The sequence below is a fragment of the Vulpes lagopus genome, chromosome 12 (genome assembly GCF_018345385.1).
Source record: "Vulpes lagopus strain Blue_001 chromosome 12, ASM1834538v1, whole genome shotgun sequence".
NCBI lineage: Eukaryota > Metazoa > Chordata > Mammalia > Carnivora > Canidae > Vulpes > Vulpes lagopus.
The window spans coordinates 13,419,096-13,446,634 of record NC_054835.1 but is presented as its reverse complement, the minus strand read 5'-3'; the positions used below and the strand labels follow the sequence as shown (position 1 = coordinate 13,446,634).

Genomic DNA, 27,539 nt, shown 5'->3' with positions numbered 1-27,539 from the left:
CTCCCATCCCCCCACCCCACAGGGTCCCTGCAGGCCATCCACCCATGTGCCTCCCAACGGGCACCTTCCTTCTTTCCAGGGATTTGCCACTGAGCCTCAGCGAACATGTGAAAGGTCTGCACACACCTGGGGTGGCCAGGCAGCAGGCGGGTGCACCTCTGATTTCACGAGACATTTCCAAAGTGTGCACCCTAAGCTGCATCATCACAGGGGCGAGAGGGCCAGTGGGTCAGGGTCATCTTCTGGGGTCTCCTGGACTCGTCTTCCTCATGCTGATGGTGACACTTCCACACATCCTCTGGCTCATTGTCACCCTCCATCTGCAGGAGCGACTACACATGCTTGCAGCTCATGTCTCTGTCCTGACAAACTGTGAAGCAGCTGAGAAATTCTTCCCCTACAAATTCCTACAAATATTACAAATATTCCTACAAATACTCTTATGTCTTCTTCGAACCACTTTGAAATCTGGTCCTTCACAGGTGGATTTCTAATCCACTTGCAGTGTATGGTTACCACTCTGTGTATCCATGGACCCGGAGATCGGCTTTTCCCCAGCAGAAAGCCAGTTTTCAGACCCACTTTTTGAGATATTCTGTGCCCAGCCTCTTCCTATGGCCAGCTCCCCATGTAGCCTGGCCTTGTTTCTGGGTTCTCTGGTCTGCCCTCACACCTCAGGATCCTCCCACCGTAGCTTTGTAAACATTCACGACACACAGTGAGGCAAACCCCTCCTTCCTGAACCACTTTGGCTATCCATGGACATTGACCTGTCCACATTATCAATATGCTGAATTCCAAGAAATTAAATTCGGAGAACAGACCCCTTTCAGGCCTCCCCATTTTAAATATACCCCCTGTGAGCCCAGAACTGTAGGTCCTTTGATAACAAGTCATAATTTCACCCATAAAAGTCTTATATACTGTTTGCAGATTTCTGGGTGCCTTACAGCTTTTGTTGCCTCTGGAATGAAATCTTTCATTTTCCTTGAATTTTTTACTTGAATGGTTACATCACATAGAAAAGCCACATTTTTGAATGTTGATTTTGTGTTCTGTGGCACAAGTGAACTGTATGGACTTGGTAAGGCTCACCTTACACATGCCAGGCCCAGGGCAGGGAAAGAGCTCTACAGATCCCTTGTCTTTCATGGTTAGAAAGCTACCCAGGTTTTTCATTCCCTCTTGAGCTACTTTACGTCTTTGAGGTTTTCCTACTAAAGTGCATGTTTCAAAAAGACATTAAAGGCATTCAAATTGGCAAAGAAGAAGTCAAACTCTCCCTCTTCGCCGATGACATGATACTCTACATAGAAAACCCAAAAGCCTCCACCCCAAGATTGCTAGAACTCATACAGCAATTTGGTAGCATGGCAGGATACAAAATCAATGCCCAGAAATCAATAGCATTTCTATACGCTAACAATGAGACTGAAGAAAGAGAAATTAAGGAGTCAATCCCATTTACAGTTGCACCCAAAAGCATAAGATCCCTAGGAATAAACCTAACCAAAGAGGTAAAAGATCTATACCCTAAAAACTATAGAACACTTCTGAAAGAAATTGAGGAAGACACAAAGAGATGGAAAAATATTCCATGCTCATGGATTGGCAGAATTAATATTGTGAAAATGTCAATGTTACCCAGGGCAATTTACACGTTTAATGCAATCCCTATCAAAATACCATGGACTTTCTTCAGAGAGTTAGAACAAATTATTTTAAGATTCGTGTGGAATCAGAAAAGACCCCGAATAGCCAGGGGAATTTTAAAAAAGAAAACCATAGCTGGGGGCATCACAATGCCAGATTTCAGGTTGTACTACAAAGCTGTGGTCATCAAGACAGTGTGGTACTGGCACAAAAACAGACACATAGATCAATGGAACAGAATAGAGAACCCAGAAGTGGACCCTGAACTTTATGTTCATCTAATATTCGATAAAGGAGGAAAGACTATCCATTGGAAGAAAGACAGTCTCTTCAATAAATGGTGCTGGGGAAATTGGACATCCACATGCAGAAGAATGAAACTGGACCACTCTCTTTCACCATACACAAAGATAAACTCAAAATGGATGAGAGATCTAAATGTGAGGCAAGAGTCCATCAAAATCATAGAAGAGAACACAGGCAACACCCTTTTTGAACTCGGCCACAGTAACTTCTTGCAAGATACATCCACGAAGGCAAAAGAAACAAAAGCAAAAATGAACTATTGGGACTTCATCAAGATAAGAAGCTTTTGTTTTTTTTGTTTTTTTTTTTTTTTTTTTTTTTGATAAGAAGCTTTTGCACAGCAAAGGATACAGTCAACAAAACTAAAAGACAACCTACAGAATTGGAGAAGATATTTGCAAATGACATATCAGATAAAGGGCTAGTTTCCAAAATCTATAAAGAACTTATTAAACTCAACACCAAAGAAACAAACAATCCAATCATGAAATGGGCAAAAGACATGAAGAGAAATCTCACAGAGGAAGACATGGACATGGCCAACATGCACATGAGAAAATGCTCTGCATCACTTGCCATCAGGGAAATACAAATCAAAACCACAATGAGATACCACCTCACACCAGTGAGAATGGGGAAAATTAACAAGGCAGGAAACCACAAATGTTGGAGAGGATGCGGAGAAAAGGGAACCCTCTTACACTGTTGGTGGGAATGTGAACTGGTGCAGCCACTCTGGAAAACTGTGTGGAGGTTCCTCAAAGAGTTAAAAATAGACCTGCCCTACGACCCAGCAATTGCACTGTTGGGGATTTACCCCAAAGATACAGATGCAATGAAACGTCGGGACACCTGCACCCCGATGTTTCTATCAGCAATGTCCACAATAGCCAAACTGCGGAAGGAGCCTCGGTGTCCATCGAAAGATGAATGGATAAAGAAGATGTGGTTTATGTATACAATGGAATATTACTCAGCAATTAGAAACGACAAATACCCACCATTTGCTTCAACGTGGATGGAACTGGAGGGTATTATGCTGAGTGAAATAAGTCAATCGGAGAAGGACAAACAGTGTATGTTCTCATTCATTTGGGGAATATAAATAATAGTGAAAGGGAATATAAAGGAAGGGAAAAGAAATGTTGGGAAATATCAGGAAGGGAGACAGAACATAAAGACTCCTAACTCGGGGAAATGAACTAGGGGTGGTGGAAGGGGAGGAGGGCGGGTGTTGGAGGGGAATGGGTGACGGGCACTGAGGCGGACACTTAACGGGATGAGCACTGGGTGTTTTTCTGTATGTTGGTAAATTGAACACCAATAAAAATTAATTAAAAAAATAATAATAAAGTGCATGTTTCATCTTACTTTTCAAACCTCTGGCCATATTGTTTGGGATTTAAGACAACCTCTCCCATTCCTGTAGGTATGCCTCCCTTCCGGGGTATACTTTTGTGCATTTTCTCTTGACCAGTGTTGCAGAGGTGCCGTATTAGTCTTCCCGAGAGCAAGTTTTTTTTTTTTTTTAATAATTTTGTTGCCTTGGTGTTTTAGTTTTGTGTCACTAATATCTGCTTATTAACCATTTTTTCCCTGCTTTCAATTTTTCTTTGGTTTACCTGTTTTCTTTTCTAGGTTTATGAAGTGAGTATATCACTAGCTTATTTCCAGTCTTTCTTTTATCTTGATCATTGCATTTAAGATCATTCATAAACTTTCCTCTAAGTATTACTTCCACCTCATTCCATAAGTTTTGATGTCATCGTTCACTTCCAAGTATTTCATAAGGTCCGTTGTGATGTCTTCTTTAGCTTGGCCCTTCAGCTTTCAAACCTGGGGGAAGATTTTAAATGACTTTTTCCACAAGGTCTGTGTATTTATTTACATTACATCAGGAATGTGTTCTATAGCATGACAGTTCTTCGATATTCATAGGAATTTCCTGGGGTACTGAACATATAGTCAGTTTCCACAAATGCCCTGTGTGCCCCAAATGAAGACTGTCTTGTTTGCTGTCAGCTGGGTGCAGAGTCCACAGATGTCAGCCTCCTCCTGCAGTTTGATAGAAATGTATTAACAACCCTCTTGTAAGATGGGCATTTCCACGTGCTTCTGGCAGTTTTTGCTCAGTGTATTTTTAGGCCAAGTTTTTAGGTCAGGCAGGCTCATGACTGCGGCCTTCTCTTCGTTGTTATTTAATATATTTATTTATTTTTCCAAAAGCTTTTTTTCCCTTAACTTCTGCTTTGGCTTATGTGAATATTGTGCCAGCCTTCTTTTGGATGATTTCTTAGTTTCTCTTTTTGTATCCTTTGACTTTTTAATTATGTACTATTTCAAACACTCAGAAAGGGATGATGAATAATTTTTAACCAACCTCTCTATACCCACTACCTGGCTTGAGAACCACAGCATTCAAAAGAAGGTGGCGCCCCGTGGGTGGAACTCCCCCATCACCCAAGTCTGCTATTATCATTCCCATGCAAGCCTTTATACTTTCACCACACGTATGCCATAAACGATATTGTTTTGCATGATTTCGTCCTTATTCAAATGGTATCATATGTTGTGTATTATTCTTAATCTTACTCATTTTTTTTGCTTAATATTCTATTTGTGAGATTCATCCATGTTAATGCTTTTAATTCTAGGTCGCTCATTTTCCTGCTCTATAGATCATACGGCACACTTTTTTTTATCCATTCTTGTGATGATGAGCATTTCTGTGACTTCTGTTTTTTGCTATTATAAATAATGCTGCCCTGATGTCTCACATGGATCTCCTTGTACAACTGGGCAGGAGACTTTCCAGAGCACAGACCCACGACAAGAACCACCCATATGCAAGTTCTAGTTATTAGATTTTATGGAATTACTACCCACACTCATTCCACCAACCCACCAGCAGCATAAAGGAATCCCTATTTCTCCACATCTTCTCTAAAACTTGATATTAGATTTCTTAATTTCTGCTAAACTGACAGGTGGAGAGGTTGTCTCATGGTGGGTTTAATTTGTATCTCTAGCAACACCAGTAATAGTTCTCACAGGTTTATTCATCAGAGAACTCATTCAACTTCCTCTCCTCTGGTACACTTGTTTACACTCTGCCTTTTCCTATGACGTTATTTGTCTTTTCTCTTTGATTTGTGGAAGTTCTGGACACTAACCTTCCAGTGGTTATTGTAACACTGTGGAAATGTCTTCTCAGAGTCATCTATCTGTGGTATCTTTTGATGCACCGAAATTTCTATTTTAACAGTCTAATTTGTCAATATTTTCCTTTATGATCTGTGCTTCTTATATTTTAAGAGGGACTTTCATGCCTTGAGTTAGTACCATCACACTCCTGCACGTCCTTCTAAAACTTCAGATTTGCTCTTCACATTTAAGTCTTAATCTATCCAAACTGATTTCAAATCTAGAACAAAGTAGATTGTCATAGAAATTCAATTTTCACATTTTGCTCTGTGGATAACCAAATCATCCCACACCATCTGCAATCACAACATTTGAGTTTTCGGTGTATACAAATATTTTGGCTGTGACTATTCTTTCTTTGTCAACCCTGAGAAATTGCATTTCCTATTTTCTTGTCCTATTACACCAAGGCCACTGAGACCAGCATAATCTGCTAAGAGTTTTTACTTGAAAAGAGTGTTAGGTTTTATCATGCAATTTTACTTTTTTAGAAAAGGATGCATTATGCACATTTTCAGACATACATAAAGTAGAGAGTGTGATGAATCTCCTCATGCTGGTCATCCAGCCTCAACAGTGAACAACATATCTCCCAGGTTTGTTTCTCCTGCCCTCTCACTCTGTGCCATGCTCTTGCCGGGTTCACATATTTTTTCTGATGACATGGTTTTTCCTTAATTGGCTAAAATGATGAATTACATTAATAGACTTTCCAATGTTAGGTCATCTTGCATGTTTCTAGGATAAACTCAAGTTCATTAACCTGTAGGCGTATCTAATTTGGTTAGTCACTACTTCCCTCTGTCTCTGTGTTTGTGACCATGACCTAAGACCCCCACTGGCCTCCTCCTCCACAAGAATGTTAACCTTATCTCTTCAGAGGAAAGCAACAGAAGGGCTCAGTCCCTGACCCCTACCTGCGTAGGTAGGCCATACAATGCAGGGCAGTTACTTCTATACTTCATTCTAGTGTGAAATCTACTTCCAAGGAGGAGCGCAAACCCCGTCAGCGTAACAGACAATGCGTGCATAGACATGTTTCCCGAGCACATGTGCCTGACCTTATGCCCACCTTTGTAATGACGAAACTCTGAACCCTAAATCAAAGGAACCCACTCATCCCACACGGGGAGTCACAGCTTTGGAAGTTATTTCCTGTGAGCTCCTTATTTACTGCAAATAAATGTTTCCCTTTTTGTGCCACCCCCCACCCCCACTTCAGCTCCCTCGCTGGAGTTTCTTTCTGTAAGTCACTAAGGAGAAGATTCATGTTAGTTCAGTTAGGGTCTTTTTTTTTTTTTAATCAAGGTTACCATAGTCTCATAAAGTGAACTGAGTGCCTTCCTTTTGTCTTCTCTGGAGTCATCTGCATAAAACTGGAACGACGTCTTTCTCAAATTTTAGTAGAATTCACTTGTGAAATTACCAGAACATGGTGGCTTGGGTAAGCAGATTTTTAATCACTCGATTTCTGAAATGGTTCAGGTCTTTCATTTCTTCTTGGGTGTCATGTTATTTTTTTTCTTCTGAATCATTGGCTTTACTAAATACATAAATATCTGTGGTGCTTTGGGTAATCAGGAAGATGGTAACTCTCCGTATTTGCCTGCAAACATGTCCAATTCCACCTCATGCTTGAACCTCAGCTCTCTGGATTGGCATTCTTGGGTCATGGGGCCTGACCCCCAGTGTTTCAAAGTCACCTCCTGACCCTTTGCCATCAGACTGTCATTCTTCTGTGAGGAATCTCTCTCCAGAGTTGCTTTTAAGATTTCCTCTTTATCACAACACATCTAGGTTTGGCATTACTTTTGTTCACCTGGGTTAGCCTGAGTGCACACCCTCTAAGACTCTCCCAGATGGTGCTAGCATCGTCTCCCTCACCCGACATAGCAGCTTCACACCCATGTCCCATGCTCCTCCACACCTTTCAGCTCACCTTTCTTAGGTTGTGTCCAGTGTATAGTTTACCCTTTATTTCTCTATTTAAAAGGCAATATTTTTCATTCCTAGGATTTGTACTTAGTTCTTTTTCGTATCAACCTGTTCTTGGTTCTCAGGTACTTTTGTAAATTTGTGTTACATGTTACAAGTTCCTCCTCGAATACTGTGTAGATCTCAAGCACGTTTGGTGCAAAGTCCCCTACATTTGTTCTCTTATTCTCATTTCTTTAGGAGTGAGCTCACCTTCTGACTGCAGGTGTTGTCAGGCCTCTTCTGTGGGGTCAGTTTCACCATGGTTCAGTCTGCACGCTCACCATGAGCAGACTTGGGGTGTTTTTTTCCTGGTCACACACTCCCCTACCCTCTCCAGCCCCATTCAGAAGCAAAAGCAAGCTCCATCCTGGGGTCTCAGGCCCCAGTCCAGCACCATCCACAGAAAGTGAAGGCTTGGCCTGGCCAGCTATCCACCCCTGCAACCTTGTTGTCCTCCTCCAGCCACAGTTACCCTCTCTTAGCTCTGTTCCTATGCTTCTCAAAGGGCCACACACCTTTCCCGGTGCCAAGTCAGGTAGGCCACACAGGGATGCCCCTAATGTCCAACCCATCTGCCTCATCCAGACCACATCCCAGGGACCCAGGTCTCTGGATCTCTCCTCACTGCTCCATTTCCGGGCCACAGTTTGTTTTCTGCTTGGCTGGGTCCTTTTATTTTCTAGATGTATTTATTACCTTATTGCCACTCCAGAGCAGAGAGGGTCTGAGGTCTAAACCAGAGCATCACCTGACCATAATAACCTATCTTTTTCCTCTAACTCTGACTTCCTCTTCCCCTCTGTCCCACACCACCACCATTAACCAACCACATTCACTCCTTTCTTGCAACAAACAGAACAAAGCAGAGCTCTAACTTTCATGTGCCCTCCCTACTATGGGAGTCTCTGAGATTGCTCCCACTGGGTGAAGCCTCTGGGTCTGCCCTGGAAGGCCCATCCAATCTGACATCTACCAGCGCCAGTCCTTCTGTCACAAACCTTATGCCTTTGCTGCCCTGACTCCATTCACCTTCCCACTGTGCCTGAAACACATTCCCACCAATTCCCTTGCTGACTTTTTAGATCCTGCTGGGCAGCCCTAGCACCGCACAGCAGAAAGGAGCTCCTTCCCATCACTGAGCAGATCTCTGCTAGAGGCCCCAACTCAGACAACAAGAGCAACCCCAGAGACCAGGAGGCTAGCTAAGCCCTCTGGCCTGAGCATACATGGCCGATTGGACTCCCCTAAGGGTCATTCAGAGCAAAACAACAATCCATCCCAACAGCTCAATCGCAGGCACGGTATCCAAGGAGGCTTCATAAGATAGAAACGTCGGCATTATACTATCAGTGAGGCCAGTCATGGAGGTATTAGGGGTGCTACAGCCCTGCAAGAGGTCAAAGTGCTCAACCAAGAGCGTCTTCAAAAGGGAACCTCTCCGAGAGGGCAGAGGTCACCTGAGTGACAAGGTCTGCGTCACAGAGACGTAGGCCAAGAACCTCAGCTTCTCCAGGAGCTGTGGCAGGCATGTTCTCCAGACAGAAAAGAGAACTAAAAGACCACTGGGCCTGACAGGAGGGAGAAGCACATGGAATGCTTTGCTGTTTTATTCTCAAAGGGCAAAAGACAGCTTGTGGCTCGAGGTCCCAGGGGCTGGGACCAGTTGGTGGTTTGAAGCCCAGGGCCACAGGACAGTTGAGCTCCCCAGGGAACCATACATGATTCTTGGGACCCGGTTTCCCTCCAGACCCAGGCTCTAGACTCAGTACAACCCCAGGGAATGTCTCTATGTTCATCTCCCACTTCTTCTCTTCTGTTTTCTGGAAAGTTCTGTCTGAAATGTAGGTTGTCCAGGGCGTGCAGGCACTGACAGGGAAGGCTGCCTTCCCCATACCTGGAGAGCTACGCAGGCCAGCAGTACGCTAAGAGCCAGGAGCCTTACCTGGAAGACAGTGAGAATGGCCGCAGGGAAAGTGTCAAAGTTGGTTGTCGGGGTCTCATCTCTAAAGTTAAACCTGAGGAAAACAAGAAGTCTTGGCAGGAGGTTGCCCACCAGGAGCCCAGCCAGGCACCCGGGTGTGCAGCACTGTCCCAGGCTGGGCGGGGGCTGTGAGGAGCTGTTGTCCCCTCAGGGGACCCCCAGGCAGAAGACAGGTGTGGGGCACTTGGGCAGCACATCTGCTCTGAGCTCTGTCTCCCTGGCAGGGCCCCCAGCCTCCTATACCCCCCCAAGGCCCACTTACTGTCCCCCGAATAGCTGCATTCCTAGCAGAGCAAAGACCACGATGAACAGGAACAGCAGGAAGAGGAGGCTGATGATGGACTTCATGGAGTTTAGCAGAGACACCACCAGGTTGCGCAGGGAGCTCCAGTACCTGTCAGGGCAGATGCGGTCTGTCCACGCCCGGCCGCGCCCCCACAGAGCTGGCTGACACCCGCCACCCACCACTGACACCATGCTCCATGGGTCTCACAGTCACACCTATGGCTTCCCAGACTTTCTAAACCCTGTAGGCTTCCCACCTGGATGGGCAGCCAGAGCACTTCTCCACCAGGGACGCCAGGGGGTACAGCCACATCCAGGGCTGGGCTCGCCCTCATCTCCCAAAGCTGCCCCTATTGCTGCCATCCCTCTCCACCTCTCCACACCCAGGCAGCCTTAGGGTAACCTCCACCTAGACCACAAACTGAGGAGTTGCAGTGGAGGGTAATCAGCCCATGGCCTGGGCAGGTCCTTGGTGCTGTGATAGGTGACATGAAACCCAGGTGTGAATGCCCCTCTCACCAAGGGCCCAGGACACAGCATGGATTGGAGGGGGTCAGGGTGGGGGGCAGTGTTGTGAGACCGTTCCCCTGGCATCCCACAACCCCCACCTCTCCACCACACTCCTCAAATGTTCCTGGAGGTCAGATACTGTGTCTCTCGTGCCTCCCAAGGGCACACAGGCCCCATTGAAGTCCACTGAGAGGGGTCATTGAGGCTGCTGACAGCTTGCTCATTGGGAGGCTGGGGGTTCAACCTCATGCCCATGGCTAGGGAGCTCCTCCAGAAAAGGCTAGGGCATGTGGCTTTCCCTCCAGCCACCAAAAGACACGCCATATGCCTCTGTGTCTCTGCACATAAGCTCCCAGCACCTTGGAAAAGCAGGAGTGGCAGGACAGATCACAGTCTCCATGTTCACCCTGCCCCTGGGTGTCCCTGGACCCTCCAATCCTGTCCTCCCTACTGCTGGTGGCACAGAGGCTCACTTGTGTTCCATGGATTCTCTTACAAGGTACATGATGGGCTAGGAAAACTCTGGAAAAGCCAGCCCACTTCAGGACAGGGGCTGCCTGGCTTCCAGAAGGAAGCAGAGCCCTAGGACACCAGGCCTCACAACCAAGGTGAAGGCGGCTGTCCTGGCATCCTCCCAGGGTGATGTACCTGCATCGCATGGGGAGGCCACAGAGGATGCACAGCAGCATTTGTGGCCCTAGATGGGCCACATTCTTGGCCAAACTCTCTTGCAGGGACACCATCGTGTCCTCAAATGGTCTCAGGTTTGGATTTAAAACAGACTGGGGGCGGCAGCCGGGTGGCTCAGTAGTTTAGTGCCACCTTCAGCCCAGGGCGTGATCCTGGAGAGCCAGGATCGAGCCCCATGTCAGGCTACCTGGATGGAGCCTGCTTCTCCCTCTGCCTCTCTCTCTCTCTCTCTCTCTCTTTCTCTGTGTCTCTCATTAATAAATAAATAAAATCTTTAAACAAACAAACAAACAAACAAACAAATAAACAGTTTGGGAAGGACCAAAAGAACTTCTGTCTACCCCGGGGAGATAAGAGGTTTTGAAAGTCACTGGAGGGGTGACCCAGGGCCCAAGGCCTCCCACACAGGCCCAGTGTAGCCAGGCCTGCTCCCTGGGTCCCATGGCTGGGGATATGGCATGGAGCCCCGTGCTAGAGCGTGTGTGGGCTGTGTGCTCACAGCACAGGGGTCCAGGCACTCAGGGTAGGGGAGGTCCTGCCGTGGGGTGCCCCGTCTTCCCACCCCCAGGCCCTGGTGTAGACAGTGGTCTCTCGGTAACCGCACCACACCCTCGCCCTGGGCTGCTGCCCCTCGCAGACAAAGTGGAGCAAATGGCCTCCAGGGTCACGTGAAGAACCAAGTGGAACAGAACTGAAAACAGACCTGGCGCCTATCCTCCTGCCACGGCTTAAGCAAGGCAGCGTCAGGCACAGGGTGGGGAAGGCAGGCCTGGGTGTGGGAGCCACGTGGGAGCCATGCCGGCTCAGGTGAGAAGGGCAGAGTCAGCTGAGGCCTCCCTCCCTCTGCAGGGCTGGGGCCACAGGCAGGTGGCCAGGTGCGGGGGCGGGCTAGACCATAAAAAACACCTCCTTCTGGTAACTTCTATTTTCTCTGTTAACTATGAAGCCAAGTAATCGTTTGAAGGTTGACTGGGACTGCTGGTTTCAGAAGAGGGGACAGTATGAAACTGTGGGAAGCAAGCTACCTAGAGAACCAGGAACCCTGGTGGCAGCACTGGGGCCAACGGGGAACCACCCTGAGAACAGGTACGGCCCTGTGACAGAAACAGTCATGCTGCGCAGGGGCTTTAAAACTGCCAATTATGGGATCCCTGGGTGGCGCAGCGGTTTGGTGCCTGCCTTTGGCCCAGGGCGCGATCCTGGAGACCTGGGATTGAATCCCACATCGGGCTCCCGGTGCATGGAGCCTGCTTCTCCCTCTGCCTGTGTCTCTGCCTCTCTCTCTCTCTCTCTGTGACTATCATAAATAAATAAAAATTTAAAAAAAAATTTTAAAAAACCTCAAAAACAGCCAATTACAAGCACAAAAAGAGACTGCAGATAGTAGAGCTCAAGGCCAGCCCCATGAGCCCTCAGGAGCAAGCACGCTACTTGGCCAGTCTCACGTGTGGCCTGTGTCCCTCCTCCCTTCACCCAGGAGCACGTGGATAACATACTTTGTGACTTTGAAGATCCTCAGCAACCGCAGTGCCCGCAGCACACTGATCCCAAAGGATGTTCCTGGCTTGATGGCCGCCCAGACCACTTCAAAGATGCTCCCCACAATGACCTGCAGGGAGACAGGGTCAGCCTTAGGCACACACACACCAGCCCACACGTGCGCATCTGGAGGCAGCAGCTGCAGTCCCTCTGTGAGCATCCACAACACAGGATGCACATTTCACACTAAGCTCCTGCAGCCTTCGGGAGCTCCGCCCCCACAGTCCTGGGGCCATCCGTCCCCCAACAGGTGCCCCCCAGTGTGTCCAGGGCATGGAGTGTTGGCGGCCTGATGGGTTCCCTGACTGACCAACTGCAAATCACATCAGCTCAATGTCAGCATTCTCCCCCAGGGTCAGGAAGCTGGTGACGTACTAGGACCCAGGCCCCAGGCATGACTGGAGGCTCTGGTATAGTGACCACTGGTCTAGGACCCTACACATCTGCTCTGGCAGGTGCCCCGGTGATGGCTCACCCCAGCTCACAGCCCTCCTCTGCACACTTTTCCACACTGAACACAACAGCATCACTTAGAGCACATCCGATGTCCTGCTGGCATCCAGACAGCCCAACAGCTGCACTCATTGTACCCTGGGCAGCACGACAAAGGGGATGAGCATGCTGCCACCTGTCCTTGGTGACCCTGAGCAGCTCCGCCAATTTCCTGCAGCAGGCGCACAGCATCCCATGTTTGTCTGGGGCTGGAGCTTCCGGTTTCCTAAGTCCATGTTCTTACCGTTTTCCTTAACCCTCAGACTTTGTCCCCACGTGTCCCTGGAGCAGATGGCCCCTGAGACGCCCACCGTGACCCCCAGTATGTGGTGCTCCCCTGGACAGCCTTGTCCCCTCACTGGGATGGACCCAGTGACTCACTTCTAGCCAACAGAACGGGACAGAGTGATGAGCTGTCCCCTCTGAGATCAGGTTACAAGGACCGGCTTCCTCCTGGGTACTCAGCTCTGCTGCAGGTCAGAGCTGCTGTGTGGTGGGACACGAGGAGCTGTGGCTAGGGACTAAGTGGCCCCAAGAAGGAGCCTGGACGTGAGCTCCCCACCCAAAGAGCCTGCAGTTGCTGCAGCATGGTGGGGCAGTAGGAGCCGGGGGCTCCTACCACCAAAACAAGAGAGAGCAAGTGTTGGCTGTTTTAAGCCACTAACCCTTTGGGTGATTTGTTACATGTCAAGAGAAAAGCAATGCACATTTTGGAGACAGAAGTGAAGCTCTGAACAACACAGCAGTGGTTTGGGAGCCAGAGCAGGCACTGAGTGGCATGTCAGATCCACAGCCCTAGACGCACCACTCATGGCTCTGGACTGCAAGGGAGCGCGGAGGCCACACCTGCACATCCGCAGGACACAGGGTGGGTGCCCTATTGTGTCCTGGCAGGAACCTCGGCCACACAGTCGCCCACAGTTCTGTGAGCAGAAGAAAGTGTGCCACTCTGACCATGAGGGCTCTGGATCTCCACATAGAGTGTGCAGGTACGGCCTGGGTCCCCCGCCACTTATGGTCAATGTGCGAGGAAGGAAGTGCTGTCCACCAGGACCTGCTGGCTTTGGAAATACTCAGCCTCGCCACACAGCCAAGGATGCCAAGGTCAGAAATGACACAGTCCACAGAGGCAGTGGGTGCTGCAGGCGCCCGAGAGTACCGTCCAGTCCCACATTCTAGCCCCATGGAGACGGTCTTGCACGGCAGCCCCAGGAACAGCAAGGCTTCAGCTGTGTCACCATGGGACCCTGCAGGGAAGGGCCCATCCCCAGAGTTCAGGTACGTCTTCTGTTGGGTGCAACAACCTCCAGGAAGACCCACAACACACCCAGACGCTCTGAGAAGACTTGGCTCTGCAGAAATGCCCCCTGCTCGGGGCGAAAGACAAAACGACAGGCCTTTGGATCCTGGAATCCTACTGGCAGGAAGCAGGCTGAGAGACCTGCACAACTGAAAACACTCGCTACCTTTTCTAGAACAAAAAGGGTGATCCAGAAGCCAGCTGAAGGCCCAAAAAGCTTCTCAGGCCTTAAGGTCTAGTCCCAGGGTCTCTGACTTTTCCCAGCCAGATTCCAGAGACTCCCTGTGGGTCCTACCGTGGGTCCCCTCTGGGCAGGAACGCCTATGGCAGCTCCTCTGAGCCCCTCCAACAACTGTGCAGGTGACAGCTCGTCTCCTTTGTTCCACAGGTCCGCAGGTGGGGAGGGGCTGAGCAGCCATCCTGGAGGACCCTCGGCCACACCTGGGCCTGGCTTGGATGATGAGGCCTGGACCCTGAGCTGATGCTGGGATGCAACGTGCTGGGAAAGCCGGAGAACATGCATGTGTTTCCCATGGGGAAGGGTCTGGGCCACTGGGGTCCAGAGCATGGACTGCGGCAGGCAGCCTCTAAGATGGCCCCCGTGCCCTGTGCCTCCTGGGGGTCATTACCCCAGGTAACACCCCCACCCCTGTTGGGCATGGGCTCAGCCAAGTGACTCACTCTGAACAAAGAAAATGGCACAGTTTGATCATCTCTGTGAGACTGGGTTTCCGCGGCTCTGTCTCAGGAACTCTCGGTCTGTGTGTCAGGTCACAAGCTGCCAGATTATAAGGACATGAGGCAGCCCCGGGGAGAGACCCGTGTGACCAGGACTGAGGCCTGCTACTGACCACGTGAGTGAGCATGGAAGCCAGTCCCCTGAGGCCCATCAATAGCCTCCTGAGGAACTGAAAAGCAAATTCTCCAGTGCTCATCACGTCATGAGGCTGTGGCTTCCTGGCTGTCAGCTGTGCCCCTTAAGAGACCCTGGACCACAGGCCTGTGGCCGAGCCAGGCCTGGGCCCCTGACCTATAGGAACCATGAGACGACACATGCTTACTCTGTGTGGCTACATGCAAACCTGGCCGCGGCCCAGGACCCAGTCAGCTTGGAGCAGAAGATGTTTGAAAGATCAAGGATCCTCTGAAATCCCCTAACCCCTTTGGGTCCCTCTGGCCTACGTGCCCCACAGTCTTTCCCAGTAACTAAGTGGGCCAAGGACAAGAAACCTTCCCCCAGAAAGAACCATGGCATCCACGGCTTGGGGCACAGCCTGGGAAGCCTCTGCTCCTCCCTCCCCACTGAGACCTTGCAGAGCCGTGGGGCATCACCTGAGGCTCTGGGGCCAGGCCTCCGGGTCCCCGCTGCCTCCCCTGTGGACACAGCATTGCATCAACTCCACTGATGGGAAAAGTCAAAGCCATGCTGAATTTCTGAGCTGAGGTTTTACTTCTACCTGTGTCCAGGCTGCCCCCTGCCCACCAGCTTCTCAGGACTCTGCGGAGGTGGGAGCCTTCCTCAGGGCTGGCATGCCACTTCTGGAAAGCCTGCACCGGTCAGAGCTCACCCCTGGGTTCCAGGCTCGGCACGGGGAGGTGTCCACGCTCCACTGGCCTGGGAGGGCCTGTGTCACTCCCTGGGCTTTGTCCCAGCGAGTCCTGTGAGCACTCCCAGGCCCAAAGAAGTTGTTTAGGGACCCAAGCCAGGCCCACGAGGAAGGCTGCATCACCGCCAAGCCCCCATCCGCCCACCCCTAAGCAGGTGCCCAAGCTGCCCAGAGCCAGCTCCCACCCCCCTGAAGCTCCACTGGGAACACTGAGCCCTCTGCAAAACAGCAGCATATTTAAAAGATGGTTGCACCAGGCACAAAGGGGGCCACAGTGCCTTAAGCTGACCTTGAGATTCTATAGACGGGGCCAGAGGCAGGGAGGAGGATGTCCTGCAGCTGACATCCCCGTAAATCAGGCCTGGACTCCTCTCTGTCAAGGGCCCCTCCCTCTTTGACCCACACAGGGTCACAGCATGCTCAACTGCCTGGGTCCTGCTGCACAGACCCCACAGCACACGCGGATACAGCATGGTAGGAGGGGCTGTGTGGACGCTCAGTCCAGATACAGACCTGCCGGGACCCCAGGCCAGCACCTGAGGATCCTACTCACCCCAAAGTCAAAGCAGTTGAAGGAAGATCGGAAGTAGCTTCTGGGCCCCAGGCCATACATCTTCAATGACATCTCTGTGAGGAAGAGACCCAGGAAAACAAACTCTGCAAAGTCTAGGAGAAGCCGGAGAAGAGGGGGATTAGCTCTCAGCCTCCTCCCACCTGGCTCCAGCCCAGACTGGAGGACACCAGACCTCTGAGCTTCCCAGGGTTGAGCCCTGCAAGCCTAGTCTGTGGCCCCTGAGCTGGGGAATCACAGCTCAGAACGAGAATGATGAACCAACTGGGACTGGGAGGGACACACAGATGGTGGCTCCACTTTGACACGTGGTACGTATCCAGTGCCTACAGCATGGCCATGCAGGAGGCGAGACCCTGGGCCCGGGCTCAGGAGTGCGTTCTTGGTGCCACTCAGCACCCACCGGAGGATGGGCTTGGACTTGTCCTTCCACCTTCAGGCTTGCTCCCCGCCTCATGCTGTGAGCACCACAGAGACCCTCAGCCTCCTCATCAGAATTGCCCCATATTTCTGCGGGAGCTTCCCTGACACCTTCCTCAAAACCCCACATCATCGTGTTTGCTGTGACCTTTGCTCACCTGGCACATGAGCATTGCCTGGCCAGGCAGCCTGAGGCTCCCAGGAGGGCCAACGCTTGCTTGGGGCCAGGAGGATATGCCCCCCTCACTCTGTGAGGCACTCAGAGGCTCCTGCAGTCACCTCCACCTTCCTGCAGGTGCCCCTCCTGCCTCACCCTGGAGTCCTGCCACCAGCGGTATGGACCCTCGAGGGCCTAGGAGCCAAAGGCAGGCCGTGCTGGCTGCACTGGAACTAAGGGCAATACTGGGGAATCCAGACACACAGACAGCAGGACCCCGAGCCAGGCCGAGCTGGTCCAGGAGCCAGACAAAGCCACAGACAGCACGAGGCACAGCCGGGCCCTGGCTCCAGCCAAACCAGGAATGCCAGATGCCAGAACAAGGGCACTGCCTTTGATCCTTCCCCACGAGTGTGGAGTTGGCATTGGCATGTTATTCTGTAGAGCAGCCCACAGGGACCATGCCTACCTGCAGCCCCAGGGCAGCTCAGAAGCGTGGGCAGGGCTGGCCCCAGAGGGTCCAGGCCATGAGCATGAATGGACGGTTAGCTTCAGAGAAGTCCGCTCCCTGGAAAGTTATCAGTCCAGCCTCCCTGCGGCTTCTAGTACTCAGATCACTTGGGAAACTAGACCCCAAGCACCTCCTGGTAGAACAGACCACACACCTCCTGCCAACCCTAGGGACCCCAACGTGTGCTGTCTTCCACAGCTCTCCACCAGCACTGTGCTATGGACACTCAGCAGCCTCTGCTAGGGGCAAACCTGCAATAGCCCAGATGCTGCACAGCCCTGCTGCCCACGCAGCCCTTTGCACAGCCTGAGGTCTCAGGTAGGGAACCCCTCCTCTGCCTTGACTACATGGATAATCAGCTCCTGGCAGCAACTCACACAATCAGCCTGGCCTCTGAGGCCAACCAACAAGTCAGTGACTCCCCGGCCATGCATGGGATCTGTCATGAGAAGGCAAAGCTGACTCCCTGGAGGAGCCAAGAAGCCAGCGTGCCAGGCACAGATGTCCACCAACCTGGGCAGAAGAACCCACTCCAGCCAGGTCTGAATGACTGAACACTGGTCCTGGCTGTGCGGAGCAGCAGGCATGAGGGGTGGTTGGAGGACAGCACCATGCCCCCAAGTCCAGCTCAGAATGCCCTAGCAACCTGCCAAGATCCATGGCTGCTGAGTCCCAGAGCCTCTCCACATGTGCCCTGGGGCACCCCCACAGGAAGACCTCAGGCCCTGGAGAAAGAGGCCACAAAGACGGGACTTCCAGCTGCCCACATGCCAGGCCCTGGAACTTCAGCTGCCTGGTCACTGATCCTGCTCCCAGGAGATCCAGTGAGGGCACCACGAGGAGCAAGCCCAGGACCTGCCGAAGGTGCGACTTCTTCAGGAAACGGGAGCAGTCCTGCCAGCCCTCTCACTCTCCTGAGGAAGAAATACCCTTGGCTTCATATGCTCACTATCCGTTCATTCACTCCTGAATCATTCGTTCAACTCCCAGGCACTGGTGCTGCCTTGAACCTAAAGAGGAAACAGAGATGACCCCTCTCTCCAGGCGCATGCCAAGGGGGAGCCAAGGCAGATGTGAACACTGTTCCATGTGCCAGGGGACCCAAGGGGCAGAGGAGAGGGTGGTCAAGGTGACCTGCAGGACCAAGAGGGCTCATGCGACAACAAAGCCCAACAGCCGGCTGCCTGTTTGAGCACAGCACCCCCCACACACACACCAGCTAAGCTTTGGGGGTTCTAGAGGTGCAGCAGGGGTGGATCCTGGCTGGACAGATAACCACGGTGCACAGAACTCACTGTCTGCACCGTGGCCAGCCTCAGGGCAGTGCCCTGTGGGGAGCTCCAATGCTGCTAGTCCTGGTGGGCACCCCCTTCCTACCTCTGCCACTGCCTCTACCCCTTGCAAGACTTGCCCTTCCTGGCTAGATCAGCCCTCCTCAGCTCCAGTCCAACCGAGGATGGAGCCCAGGACGCTGAGCAGAGGTATGTACACCCAGCATGCAGCCACCTCTCCTGCCAGCCTGGAAGCTCCCTGGTAATGCCATGAACTCAGAAAACCACAGAAAAGACAGAGCAGCAAGAGGGAAGATCTGGGGCCAGGCCCAACAGCTGGGCACTCTCAGTCCTATGCTCCCACACCACAGACGGGTGGCCAGGCTGTGCAGCTTCCCACCTGCCCCTCGGGTGGCAAATCCCCAGGAAACAAGGAATAACCACAACACTGACTGGGCACCATGGGAAGGAAAGGCCTGGATGCCCCAGGAATAGCTCCCTGGGCCCCTCCGCCTTCCTCTCCACCCTTCCCCATTACATGAGAGATCTCTATACAAATGTGAGAAACTATAGCCCAGCGTTGCATCCCCAACAGTCACCGCCACCCACATGTGTAAGTGGCCTGTGGAGCCATCAGAGTCTAGAGCTCCTAAGAACACTTCCAGAGCTGCCTAAGCTCCTGCTTAGAGCTGACCAGGCATTGTGGTCTGAAAGAGGGGAGTGTGGCTGGCCCACCAGGGAACTCAGGTCCAGGACGGTTCTTCTCTGGAGAAAAGACTCTCTTGCCACCTCAGGGTAGCTGCAGGCATATAGGACCCCCATGGTGAAAGCAAGGCCCTGATGGGAGCCCAAAAAAGGTCCTATGCCCACCAGCTCCAGATCAGCCCCAGATACCAAGCAGGGTGAATGCAGCTGACCTCCAGGGAATGGGAGATGGAACCCCTGACCAGAGAACAGAAACCACCAACAAGCCTTCATCTTGAGATCTCGTGAGGTGGGATGACAGACCAGGACCAGGCTCCCCATGACCTGCAGAGCCCTAGGACGTGAAGGGCTGGTCCTGGAAGGGCATCCCTGGTTCCTGCAGAGGTGCAAGCGGCCTCAACCACCCTGGTCACCTTCCTCTCCTCCTTGGAAATGTAACAAGAGAAGTCATGACTCAGACTCCAGTGGCCTATCCTTGGGCTCATCAACACGGGTAAGTTAGCCCTGGTCTCAGACACAGGTTCAACAAGCAAAATGAAAAGTGCAGACAACCAAAGGAGCCCAGGAAGAGCCCAGAAAGAGCCCCAGGAAGAGCCCAGGAAGAGCCAAGGAGGCAGGACTCTTTTCTCCTCAGGGGTCCTGGGAGGGAGCTCTAGCCTTGTGGCAGATTGGAATGAGGGGCTAAGTGCCCTGGTCCACAGGTCTGAGGCCCTTACAAGGGAGGACACAGGTCCATCTGGCCTGGCTTATGCCTGCTCACCCCATCAACCTCCTCCCAGGGTGCCCTGGACCCCTCATCATTTCCCACCACACTGACAGATGGTTTATAGCCCGTTCCAACCAGCTAGGCCTCCTGCCACCTGGGACGGGGAGCTCAGGCCCCAGCAGAGGCCCTTGGGGCCCTTTGGTCAGTGCAGGGGTCCTACCCAGGGCATTCCAAGGCAAAAGGCTGTGAACCAGGATTTCCAGGCTGTAGACCAGAGGTGGTTCGGGAAGAGGTGAGGGGGAGGCCCAGGCTGCAGCTACGTACACAGCGCCGTGGTGAGCCGCTGTGGCTGGTTGTAGTGCACCATGGCCACGCACAGAGTATTCAGGGCCACCACACACAGCACCACCCAGTAGAAGCTCTGCGCCTTCACCATGCGCCGAATGAAGAACCGGAACATCTTCTCCTTCCTACGGAAGTACGACGAGCTCTCCGTCTTCCCGCTCTTGAGGCTGGCACGGGCAAAGGGGGATCCTGGGGGAAGAAGGGGTCACTGAGGACACACTCTCCCTCCACAGACGTGTGCCTCATGGACACGCTTCCCCGCCCATCTCAGAACTCTCCCATGGGCACCTGTCCTAGCCCGGGCCTAGCCCAAGGCCCGAGTCCTGGTTGCAGGCACCATGTGTGTCAGACCCTGTGTGCTACTGGCATTCAGCTGATGACCCCTACACATCCAGTGAAGGGTCTTGACCGCAATCCCATGTCACAGATGAGGGGACCAAGAGCCTTGTCCCCATAGTCACTAGGCTCCTAATGGCCTCAGCACCCCAGGCCACCTTCCAGCAGCCCCAGCCATCCCAACCCCTCTGTGGGCCTCCCTCTCTCTTCAACTCGGATCAGCAACCACTGCCTACCTATTTTTTAATTTTTTAATTATTTAAATATTATTTAAATTTCTATAATTTAAGTATATAAATATAAAACATTAAAATATATTGTTTAATTTTAAAAAATATTTTATTTATTTGAAAGAGAGAGAATACAAGCAAAACAGTACAAGCAGGGAAGCAGCAGAGAGAGAGGGAGAGGCAGGCTCCCCACTGAGCAGGGAGTCTGACATGAGGCTCGATCCCAGGACCCTAGGATCATGGCCTAAGCAGAAGGCAGACACTTCACTGACTGAGTCATTCAGGAGCCCTGGCCACCTATTCTTAAGTACTTTTATTAGAACGCAGCCAAGCTCCCTGGTTTGCCTCTGGTCCACGGCGGCTGTCCTGGTGCAGAGGCAGAGGGGAGGCAGAGACACAGCCTCACATGGTCTCTGGAACATTTGCCTATGAGGCTACCACAGCCTCCCCATGCCTCCATGTGCATAGTCCCTCTGCTCTGCCGTGACAATAAATGTGAGATGCTTCCCACTGCCAGTTTCTTTCCACAGCTGGCTGCTCCTCAGCTTCACACTTGGACTTTGATGGCACCTCCATAAAACACCCTTCTGTGGGTGCTCCTTCTGAAATATGGTCATCGGCCCCCCAGCAATAATCACTACTCACACCATCTGCCCCCATATTGGCTTGTTGACCTGTTCTGTGCCCTGCTTCCAGACCAGACCACACATTCTGTGAGGATAGGAGAGGACAAGGCACTCACTTCAGCCCCACGTACTCCTTGACAAATGAGCCAAGGGTGGGTGGTGAGTATGCATGGCTGTCTCTCAGCATGGGCTTCAGGTCCCCAGATGAGGGTGTGGAGTATGTGTGTGTGTGTGTCCTGCGATGTCCTATGGACATGCACATACATGTGTGTGCGCACCCAGACTTCTGGTAGCACACTAATAGCATTTTGGGACTAGTATCCTTGAATTCACTGAAATGAGAACAGGCCCTGAGGTCTTTGGAGAGACTTATCTGTATGCTGACCAGCTGCATGGGTGGGGAGATGCTATGTACAGCAGCCCCAAACACAGAAAGTGGGCCCAGAGGACAGGATCCATCAGCCAGCCCTCTGAGGACCCTCACAGTGCCCTAGATGCCAGACCTCATCTATACCCATGGAAGACATGGCCCCATCACAGCCTCCTGAGAAACCAGGACACAGCCTCACAGTCTATGTCCAGCCACCAGCCACTGCCAATTAGTCAGAGTGACCTCATTCAACAAAACCTCTTGGCCAGCCTTACTAAGGGCTGCAAAGTGCCAAGGCCACAGCCAGACACACCTACTCCCTCCTCAAAAATGGCAGTAGGGCCCCAAGGAAGGCAGGCAAGCAGCCCCGACAAGGAGAGACCACATGTGCAGAGCCATGCACAGGTCCACCTGGAGAACCCACAGGCTCAGATGTCCCAACACTTCCTGAGATATTTAGAAATGAAGTCACACACATACACTGCAGAGCACATACCCACACCCTGACCACCTCACTGTCAAATACACAACCACTCATGGAATCATACAGGGACACACTTGTGAGCACACACAGGGTCACTCTGGGAAGGAAGGTAAAGGGGACATGTGACTCACATGAACCACTTTGTGCGTACACATATAGCCAGCGAGACAAGCAGCAAGTTCTCCAGGGGAGGCTCCATGGCCATCCCCACCTGGCTCACTGGACCTGCCCAGTAAGAACCAGTGAGCCCTTGCCATGCAAAAGGCCTCACAGGAATGCTGCCCTACCACAGCTTCTGACCCCCCCAGCCCACCCAAGCCCACATGTAAACCACCACACAGCTTCACCTGTCAAGGCAAACCCAGTGATGTCTGCAGCCACAGTTGTGTAAAACCACGCACCCCTGCTTAGCTTTCGAAGGCCCGCCCATCCCCTCACAGCGCACTTCAAGGGATGGGATGGGGAGCGAGAGCCCCGGCACTGCACAAGGTGCTCCCTGCTCTGTCCCGAGGGAGAGGTGTTTCTACACACATGCCATGGCACAACTAAGGACAGAGACCTGCAGCCTCCTGGCCTCCACTTGGTCAGGGAACAGGGAGATACAGGCACACACCACACAGGCACTGGGTCTCTGGAGACAGGTGCAGGCCCCGGAGGACAGCCTTTCCCAGCAGGCAGCCAGTGTGTGCTCAGCTCAGCTCTGGACAGTGAGTCCGGCCCAGCTCTTTGGTGAAAGCAGGGGTCCACCGTGTACACGGACACACGTCATGTCAGAACTGTAGCTCTGGGAGGGAAAACCGTGAGAGACTAGGACTGCTTTTCCTCACATTGCGCGTTTTCCATATTTACCTTAATCAGTGTATATTCTTTATAATCAAAAGGCTTATTTCAAGGAAAAGAACGTATCATCAAGCTAGAAGAAATCAAGAATCAAATCAACCTGTGAATGACAGCAGTTAAACATGAGTGAGAATGATGTTCGACTGAACGCAACATCTGGATCTCTTTCCCTCATGCTCAAAAGGGAGTTCATTAGTTAACATAAAATCTATGCTGGCCCTGTACCCATCCCTTCCACCAACATATACAGTCTTGTGTCAGGCCCTAAGCGGCAGTGAGAAGACAGAAGGACTAAGATCCATCCCTGCCCTCAGTGACCCCACTAGAGGCCCATGAAGGGACGGAGGAGAAATGTGCGTCTCCTTCCTGCTCAGCCGTTACACTCACCAGCATGGGATGATGAAAGTGATGTTCAACAACAAGCCACAGAGACACAAGCCCTGTCCCCCCTGCCCTGGGCACACAGGTTTCTACCTGTCACACAGCCTAGAGAGTCCTCACTCAAACACAGATGGCAGGTAACCTGGACCTCGCGGGTTGGGTAGGAGTCAATGGACGATGGCATGGGGGCTGGCACATGGGGCCTAAGCAACAATGCTGGCGACAGGGTGGATGGAGGGGTGACAAGCCAGTGCCCGAGACACGACCGTGCTTGGACATATGGACAGATGGAGAAGGTGTCTTTCCTCTCTCTCCAGCCCATGCCCAACCTGTCCCCAACCAGCCCCCAACCAGCCACTGCTGAGGTCTGAGGCCCGGATGGGGACCCCAGAGGAAAAGTAAGCAAAATCCCAGGGACGGAAGTATAGCACCAAACCTATCAACAGAAAACTGAAAGGAGAGACTTTCTGGAGAAAAAAGTAAATTCCCTTCAGCAGATGAAAGGAAAGGAGCTTCTGTCTTAAAACCCTGAAGAGTCCTGAAGGACAAGCATAAGCTGTGTTCAATGAGGGCAGAAACCGTGAGGGACACAGGGTGAGACAGGAGCCAAGTGGAGATGGGACCAAAAATACTGGGATTCCAGGTGCAAAACCAAAAAGGAGATGAGCTCATTACACCAATGGGAAGGCACTCTGTGAGGGGTAAAGGAAGGCTCCTGACCCTGCCAGCAGGGGTGAGGCCAACAGCACAGAGCAGGAGGAGGCCGCACAGAGGAGCACCCGGGAGAGCAGAGGCTGTGGAAGCTGCAGGACAGGGCCTCTGAAACCAACCCCATGCGCGAGAGCAGCCGCCTCTGCGAGGGCGGCAACCATAAGGACCAAGGGTTCTGGAGTAGCAGCCATAGAGACTGAGGACAGCCCAGGGCCACAGTCCTCAGACAGGGAGGGAGAGGGAGTGGGGCAGGAAGGGGGAGGCAGAGCAGGTCATATCTTGACTTTTGGGGCACACAGGGGCAGGCTGATGGCAAATAGAGCAAGTCCCTCACGGACTGGATGGTGAATCCTGTCACTAAGGACACAAGACCCCACAGTGAAGAAGCTCCAACCACGGGCGCGGGGGGAGGAGGGGGGAGCACAGTGAGCAGGGCCGATAACTGAACTGGATGCAAAGTGCGGAGCCTGCGGTCTAGGCCAAGAGAGGCCACCACGCAGGCATCAGGCAGAGGGGCGGCACTGCCTCTGTGTCCTCGCAGGTAAAGAAGAGACAAAGAACAGGTTGCACGTTTGGAAGAAATTGGGAAAGTAATAATAAAGTCAATCAAAATAATGTAGAACTTGATGAAGATCCAAGTGGATGTCATGACATTTAAGACAGGAAGTGTAAAATCGGGAGATTTTAGGTGATAGTCAAGGCCTATCAGGTATGTGTGATCCAAATTTGTAAACCAGACCACAGCCTGCCAAGCAGAGAAGAACAAGAGCAATGTGGCAGGTCCAGGCCCCAAAGGCCCAAACCCTCACCACTGGGTGTTTCCCTGCCCCCCAACAGCCTCTCCATCTAGCCCCCTGGCCCCCCATGGGCTCTCTGTCCAGCCCCGCAGTGTGCCCCCCGCCCCCCACAGCCTCTCTGTCTAGCCCCCCGGGTGTGCCCCCAGGCCCCCTCCACAGCCTCTCTGTCCAGCCCCCCAGGTGCGCCCCCCACACTCCCAAGCCCTCTGTCCAGCCCTGACCCCTGGGGGAGTGAGTCTCCCCCAACTACACGTTGGGCGGCACACCCCGTGTGCTCGCCTTCAGAAAGCACCCAGACCCCGAGGCTCCCGCGCCTCCTTCCCTTGGGGCCCTGCAGCGTCTCCCCTCCACACACCCTCCAGTGGTCCTCACCTCCCATGACCTCATCCCCGTGGCACTGAGCCCCCAGCCTCTCCAGCCACACAGGCCTCTCTGACGGTCTCCACCTGTGCTGCTCCCTCCTGCTTGTTGCTGGAATGTTCTGACTTCCTCGCTTCCTTCAGCTTGACCCAGAGGCAAGGACTCTAACTGTCCCCAAGGGTCCTTCCGAGGCCTTTCTCATTAAACGCCCAAGCCCCTTAGCCCTCCCAGCCCTTCTCAACTCTGCCCTTTTCCGGGGGTGATGCGCTGCATACATTTCCTGTTATTTTGCTTGTGATCTGATGCCACCCTGGAGGAAAAACCACGAGAGGAAGGGGCACTGTCATCCTGATCAATGCTGTTGCCCCAGCATCGGGAATAGCGACCCACACACCATGGGCTCATAATAAATCTGCTGAGAGAATGAATGAACACACGGTGACAGCTGAACACAGGACAGATGAAGAGAATGATGAGAAAAGTGCAGGTGACTCTACAGAAATGAGTGTGAAACGCTGAAAAAATGGAAGATTTCCTCACAAAGCATGATTTATAACACTGGTCCAAGTTTCTTTTAATTTTGGGTTCACAGTTTTATCTCACCTCTGAAGAACACATTGGCTAGATGTTATTAAATTATTCTAAGCCATAGAAAAAGACTTTAAAAAATCATTCCAATTATTGCTACAAAATCAGAATAAAAACTAGGTAAACTCGGTATTTAAATATAACTACGTGATAAATCTGTAAAAATTGTAACAAAAGTCCGATCCACCACACACATTAGCCTCTTATTAATTAGCAAACACAAACCACCCGAAAGAAAAATGAACAGGATATATGAAGAATCACCAAAACCCAGATTCAAATGGGAAAATTGACGTTTAAAAAGAGACTCACAAATCACTGGTAGTGAGTGAAATGAGAACGGCAGTCCTAAAGAAACATCGTTTTAGGGATCCCTGGGTGGCGCAGCGGTTTGGCGCCTGCCTTTGGCCCAGGGCACGATCCTGGAGACCCGGGATCGAATCCCACATCAGGCTCCTGGTGCATGGAGCCCGCTTCTCCCTCTGCCTGTGTCTCTGCCTCTCTCTCTCTCTCTCTCTCTCTGTGACTATCATAAATAAATTAAAAAAAAAAATTAAAAAAAAATAAATAAAAATAAAAAAAAAGAAACATCGTTTTATTATCATCAAAGTGGCGTCAAGCCAGCAGACATCACACGTGGCCCTGGCACGGACTGGAGGGGGCATGCTAGGCGTGAGGAGCCACTGCAGGGACAGAAGCCCTCGGAAGGAAGCACAGGTGCTTACAGGGTTCAGTTTTCACGATGAAGATAAAACAATCTAAAAATAAATTAATGGCCATGGACAGAGAGCAGCCCAACGATCTATAGTGACCCCACAGAGCACCATGCAGCCGCTGCTGAGGTTGAATGACAGTCAGGCTTCTGGGGGTGTGGTCTCCAGCTCGTACTGAGAATCCGTGTGAAAACACTTCTGTAACATGCAAAGGTCTCAGAACTCTACATGCGTGTATGTGCACGTGCATGTGTGCATTTATGTGAGAAATGGGTAGGTCCCAAGCTACTGACAGGTGCTCAGTGGGCCTGAATGAGAAAAAAAAGAGGAGATAGATAGATGATGACTGGCAGGTGATGAATCAATAGATACATAGATTGATAGATGATTGATGATAAGTGATACATAGATTGGTAGATGGAAAGAGACACAGGACATGGATAGATTGATAGACACACAAGTAACTGTGCTCGTAAGTGTGACCATGCCAGGAGAGCAGACCTTGACCGTGGTGCACTCACTGCTGGAGACCAACACCAGCTGCACAGTGAATGACCCGGTGCCTCAGTGAGCTGCTCCCTGCCACCCACACCCTTCTCCAACTGCTGAGGCAGAGACCCCCAGAACATGTAGTAACAGGGTGCTTGGTGGGAAAGGCCTGGCATACCAGCCACGGGATGGAAACCAAAGCAGCTCCGAGTGATGAAACTAACCACTGTTGTTCTTCCACTGTTAGAGATGCAGACGGAGCCAGAGGCCCAGGAGCACGGATGGCAGGCAGGGGCTGGGAGAACCTTTCAGTCCCCATGGTAGGGGGGACCATGATTTATATGTATGGACATGTGGACCATTGTCCACACAGGGGTGGCATAG

The 27,539-nt window shown here is 51.8% G+C and overlaps 1 protein-coding gene across 9 annotated transcripts in view; it reads right to left on the bottom strand.

Annotated features, from left to right (window-relative positions):
- CACNA1B (calcium voltage-gated channel subunit alpha1 B) overlaps positions 1–27,539 on the bottom strand; it is a 196,188-nt gene that overhangs the window by 106,147 nt on the left and 62,502 nt on the right. For all 9 annotated transcript variants that reach the window (XM_041725818.1, XM_041725820.1, XM_041725821.1 and 6 more), the window contains exons 11-15: positions 20,210–20,419; positions 16,098–16,210; positions 12,103–12,215; positions 9,384–9,515; positions 9,083–9,155 (exon numbers count right to left, since the gene is read on the bottom strand). In XM_041725818.1, the coding sequence (XP_041581752.1) occupies positions 9,083–9,155; positions 9,384–9,515; positions 12,103–12,215; positions 16,098–16,210; positions 20,210–20,419 (641 nt within the window). The remainder of the gene's footprint in view (positions 1–9,082; positions 9,156–9,383; positions 9,516–12,102; positions 12,216–16,097; positions 16,211–20,209; positions 20,420–27,539) is intronic.